Source organism: Mycteria americana, unplaced genomic scaffold (genome assembly GCF_035582795.1).
Source record: "Mycteria americana isolate JAX WOST 10 ecotype Jacksonville Zoo and Gardens unplaced genomic scaffold, USCA_MyAme_1.0 Scaffold_29, whole genome shotgun sequence".
Lineage (NCBI taxonomy): Eukaryota > Metazoa > Chordata > Aves > Ciconiiformes > Ciconiidae > Mycteria > Mycteria americana.
Genome location: NW_027445621.1, coordinates 3,486,734 through 3,491,225, shown reverse-complemented (window position 1 = coordinate 3,491,225; position 4,492 = coordinate 3,486,734). Strand labels below are relative to the sequence as shown.

Below are 4,492 nucleotides of genomic sequence, written 5' to 3'. Positions count from 1 at the left end.
TGCCTTTTTATTCAAGAGCTGCTATTGGGCATCCCACATTTCACACAGTGTTGTGCAAGGGTCAGACACAACAGGATCAAACCTCAGGGCATGGAGTATAAACACAGAAAATTATCTATAAGCAGGATTATCACAAGAGGGAAAAGCAGACTCCTGGCCTAAGAGAAGTTCTGGGAAATGTGCAGAGAAATGAAGGCAGGTTATTGTCGGTGAAACAGCGTCCCTTGGGCCAGTTTCCATAGGGCATCCTTGAGCTCCTGGTTCCTCATGCTGTAGATGAGAGGGTTCACTGCTGGAGGCACCACTGAGTACAGAACTGACACAACCAGGTCCAGGGATGGGGAGGAGATGGAGCGGGGCTTCAGGTAGGCAAACATTAAAGTGCTGACAAACAGGGAGACCACGGCCATGTGAGGGAGGCACGTGGAAAAGGCTTTGTGCCGTCCCTGCTCAGAGGGGATCCTCAGCACGGCCCTGAAGATCTGCACATAGGACAGCACAATGAAAACAAAACATCCAAAGACTAAACAGGCACTAACAACAATAAGCCCAACTTCCCTGAGGTAGCCTGAGACTGAGCAAGAGACATTAAGAATCTCAGGGACTTCACAGAAGAACTGGTCAAGGACTTTACCTTGGCAGAGTGGTAGTGAAAATGTATTGGCAGTGTGCAGGAGGGAATTGAGAAACCCACTGCCCCAGGCAGCTGCTGCCATGTGGACACAAGCTCTGCTGCCCAGGAGGGTCCCGTAGTGCAGGGGTTTGCAGATGGCAACGTAGCGGTCGTAGGCCATGACAGTGAGAAGACAATACTCTCCTCCAATCAAGAAGACAAAGAAAAAGACCTGTGCAGCACATCCCAAGTAGGAGATGGCCCTGGTGTCCCACAGGGAATTGGCCATGGCTTTGGGGAGAGTGGTGGAGATGGAGCCCAGGTCGAGGAGGGAGAGGTTGAGCAGGAAGAAGTACATGGGGGTGTGGAGGCGGCGGTCGAAGGCTACGGCGGCAATGATGAGGCCATTGCCCAGGAGGGCAGCCAGGTAGATGCCCAGGAAGAGCCAGAAGTGCAAGAGCTGCAGCTCCCGTGTGTCTGTGAATGCCAGGAGGACGAACTCATTGATGGAGCTGCCATTGGACATCTGCCTGTTCTGGGCATGGAAACTGCCAAAGGAGATAAAACAGAAAAATTCAGAGAAGCTTCTCTGAGCAAAATTCCATTCCTTCACTGTGAAATACCTAAGGGTGCTTCTCTTTCCTGGGGGACTGTTGTGCATCTCCGAGGCTTCAGCTCTGGTTTGTGGTGGCTGAGTGTGCTGTGCAGAGCAGTGCCCTCTACCCATGGGCTCCTTAAGGGTCAGCCCTGCTTTACAGCAATGACACATGGAGGCAGAAACACCCAGTGTTTTTGGAGGGAGGGTTCCTGGGGAGGGGATCCCTGGGCTGCACTATAGCAGAGGGTAAAAAGCTCAGAAGGACGCTTTCTTCCACAAAGGAAGGTGGGAGATGAGGTGCAGCACATGTGTCTCGTTACAGTGTGTGTTAGTATTCAGAGACCCCCATCCCACCTGGGAAATGTTCTTGGAGAGGGTCAAATTCCCCCGTTGCCCCGTTGCTCTCAGTGTAAAGCTGCGTCAGTGCTCCTATCCAGGAGGGCTGCTCTGTCCATCAGCCTGGTGCCCAGCTGCTCTGTGCTTGCACCGCTCTCCGCTGGAGGAGGACTACACACAGAGGTTGTTCTGAAAAAGCAACTGGACTGGACTGGGAGCAGAGGGGTCCTGTTCAAGGTGCAGATTTCCAAACACCTCTCCTTTCCAGCACAGCTTTGCAGAGTAGGATGAAGAGGCCAGGACAAGGAAGCTGATCCACATGGGCAGATCAGGTGCTCTCGGACATCACCAAGGTCCTACAGGAGAGCTATGCCCTTCTGGGCTGATGCTCACAGCCCCCCAGCACTCCCTGTCCAGCAGAACCAGGTGTCTTAAGGTGATGTCTGCTAAGGGAAGCAGTGTCTCATTGCCCAGCCACTGACTGCAGTGTCTCGAGCCTGGAAAACGAAGAGAGGCCTTGGGGACCTTGGTCCCATGGAAACACCATGGTGTTTCCCACCTTGGTCCCATGGTGCCACACCACCACTCTTATTGCCAGGGACCCCAAGAGCAGGAAGAAGAGCAGCACAACCAGGGGGAGAAACAAAGACAAACTCTGTGACTCTGCTGCTAAGGGAAGCAAGGAGAGGAGAGGCAGCCGGGCACTCAGGAAAGCCTTCTCCTTCCCCAGCAGAGCACAGCACCTCCCAGCTAGCAAAATCCCAGGGCAGTCGCTCTCAGCCCCTTGGCTCTGCAGAGGGAAGTGGCCACGTGTCAGGAGAGATGCAGCTCTGCCGTGCCAGAGCTCCGGCTGCAGAGGAGGCAACTCCTGCCCTGCACCACACAGCCCTGAGGGCAGAGGCTCTGCTGGGTGGGAGACGAGACCGGGGGTCTTGCTCAGAGGAAGGGGGCTGCGTTGGAGGGCATGACCCGCAGCTTGCCAAATTCTCCCTCCCGTGACATTGCTGCTTGCAGTTTCCTATAGCTCTCTGCCCACGTGCCTGCTGCCTGCAGCTATCCGTGCTGGGAAATGTTTCTCTGCCCTCAAGTTTTCCCTGTCAGGGATCACAGACCCCAGCACCAACTACTGTCTGCTCAGCCCTGACCTGAAGAAACCTGCCAGTTTCAGGCACTCTCGAGAGGAACTCCCCGTTTGCAGGCAGTAAGGAGCAGGTCAGACAAACCCTGATGAGGACAGCAGAGGTGATGCTGGTGCTCTCTGGAGGTAGAGGAGTGGGTAAAAGCAGTTTCCTTGGCTCCTACCAGACCTACTGATCTCCCAGTGCAGCAGCTCAGGACTCTCAGTCCCCCTCTCTAAACGGAGAAACACCTTGTCCTTTTTTCCTGAAAGACAGGAAATGGAAAACATAGACTTAGGAAAGCAGTTTACCTTAGAGATATTCCCTGCCTTGAACTTCCTCTGCAAAAGTCCCCTCTGAAATGCCCTGGGCAGCTCTGGCTGCACACCCTGCCTTCACCCCTTCACACTTGTCTAACAGGAGCCCCTGCACTGGCACTCCTCCGCACAGATCTCGGAGGCTGTAGGCTGTGATAGCTTTAGGAGAGCCTTCCAGGAACCGCAGCTGCATTGCCCTGCACCAAGGGACTTACCGTGTCAGGGGCTGTCACGATTCCTTCCCTTTGAGCTCTCCTCTGTCCTCCCACTCCAGACGGCCTTCAGTCTCTCTCTGCCCTACTCCTTCTCCCAGCGCCCTGCTGCGCTTTGCAGAGGAGTTGCCCCTTGGCAGAGCTGTCTCTCTGCAGTGCTGCCTGCTTACCACCAGCTCCCTCCCTCCCAGGAGCCTGTCTCAACCCAGCAGTACAGGACCTGCCCAAGACCTCACTTCCTCTGCCCCCCACCCCACCCTGCCCTCCCTCCAGCTGTCCCTGGGGCTCTCCAGGAACCTACTTGCAAAGACACTCAAGTAATCACCCATGGTGCCTGTCTCACCTCTGCAGAGACGTTTCTTTCCAGCAGTGCCCTTTCTCCTCTCAGAGACACACGTAGGTCTGAGAATCGCCCTTCCTTGTCCCAGCATTAGAGAGGACACCTGGACACTAGCAGGGAGGGATGTTCTTTGCCCATGCACAGGGAAGGGAATCAGCTGAGTCCATGGAGGCATCTCATCCCGGATTTGCAGTCCTGGGGCTGGAAGGGACCTCAGCTCCCTCCCATGCCTGCCACAAACCCACAGGAGGTGAGATGCCTCCTGTTTCAGTAATGGCGCCTGTTAAAAACAGGCACCTGCACCCCTTGTCTATGGTCCCATGGTCAGTGATGGAGATGGAGACCAGGAGTTCACACACAAACACCTGGTGTGGGAAACATCTGGGGGCATCACCCTGCAGCCTGGTGAGGAAGCCCGCTGAAATGACGGCAATTGCCCACATTTAGGACATCACCACCTGTCCCTACCCACGCTCTTCAGGGCCGCCTCTAGAGGTGTTCACCTGACCAAATGGACTTATGGGCCAGAGGGAGAGCGAAGTCTTTCTCTTTCTCCCCTCCTTTAGCTGCATTTACTAGCTGTCCGTTGTCTGTAACGAGAGCTGTCTCACACATCCCCACCTAGCCTAACCTAACGCAGGGCAGCTGCTCATTGAATGGCCAAATACAGGCCTGTAGTGCCATGCGAGAGGCCAAGGCTCTCCACCCAAACTGCCTGTGGCTGGCAGGGACAGCACAGGACCTACAGGAAAGCCATGATCACCCAGAGCGGGTGCGTGACAGACACCCCAGGCGGCATCTCAGATGAATTCGGTGCGTGGGTGAAAGTGACTGATTCCCACCCCTGCCTTGAGGTCAGATCTGTCCCATCTCTATCCAGAGACGCAAGGCACTGCATGAATAAGAAGCACATTGCACTGGGGTCTGCACTTGTGGGCCTACGTTCTCAGCTTCTGCT

General features: G+C 55.2%; 1 protein-coding gene across 1 annotated transcript; it reads right to left on the bottom strand.

Annotated features, from left to right (window-relative positions):
- Positions 1 to 200: 200 nt before the first annotated feature.
- On the bottom strand, positions 201 to 3,175 carry LOC142403473 (olfactory receptor 14J1-like). The gene is made up of 4 exons (XM_075489715.1): positions 2,995 to 3,175; positions 2,850 to 2,930; positions 2,703 to 2,805; positions 201 to 1,161 (listed from the first exon to the last, which is right to left on the bottom strand). The coding sequence occupies exons 1-4, from the start codon at positions 3,173 to 3,175 to the stop codon at positions 201 to 203; spliced, it is 1,326 nt and encodes a 441-aa protein (XP_075345830.1).
- Between the last annotated feature and the right edge of the window lie 1,317 nt (positions 3,176 to 4,492).

Bases quoted from the DNA above. Each gene is read 5' to 3' on its own strand.
- LOC142403473 (XM_075489715.1), bottom strand. From the start codon at position 3,175: ATGCAGCTGCGGTTCCTGGAAGGCTCTCCTAAAGCTATCACAGCCTAC. The intron at 2,806-2,849 runs GTAGGAGCCAAG...CTCTACCTCCAG, and splicing joins CTGGGAGATCAGTAGGTCTG to AGAGCACCAGCATCACCTCT. The intron at 1,162-2,702 runs GTTTCTTCAGGT...CTCCTTTGGCAG, and splicing joins AGAGTGCCTGAAACTGGCAG to TTTCCATGCCCAGAACAGGC.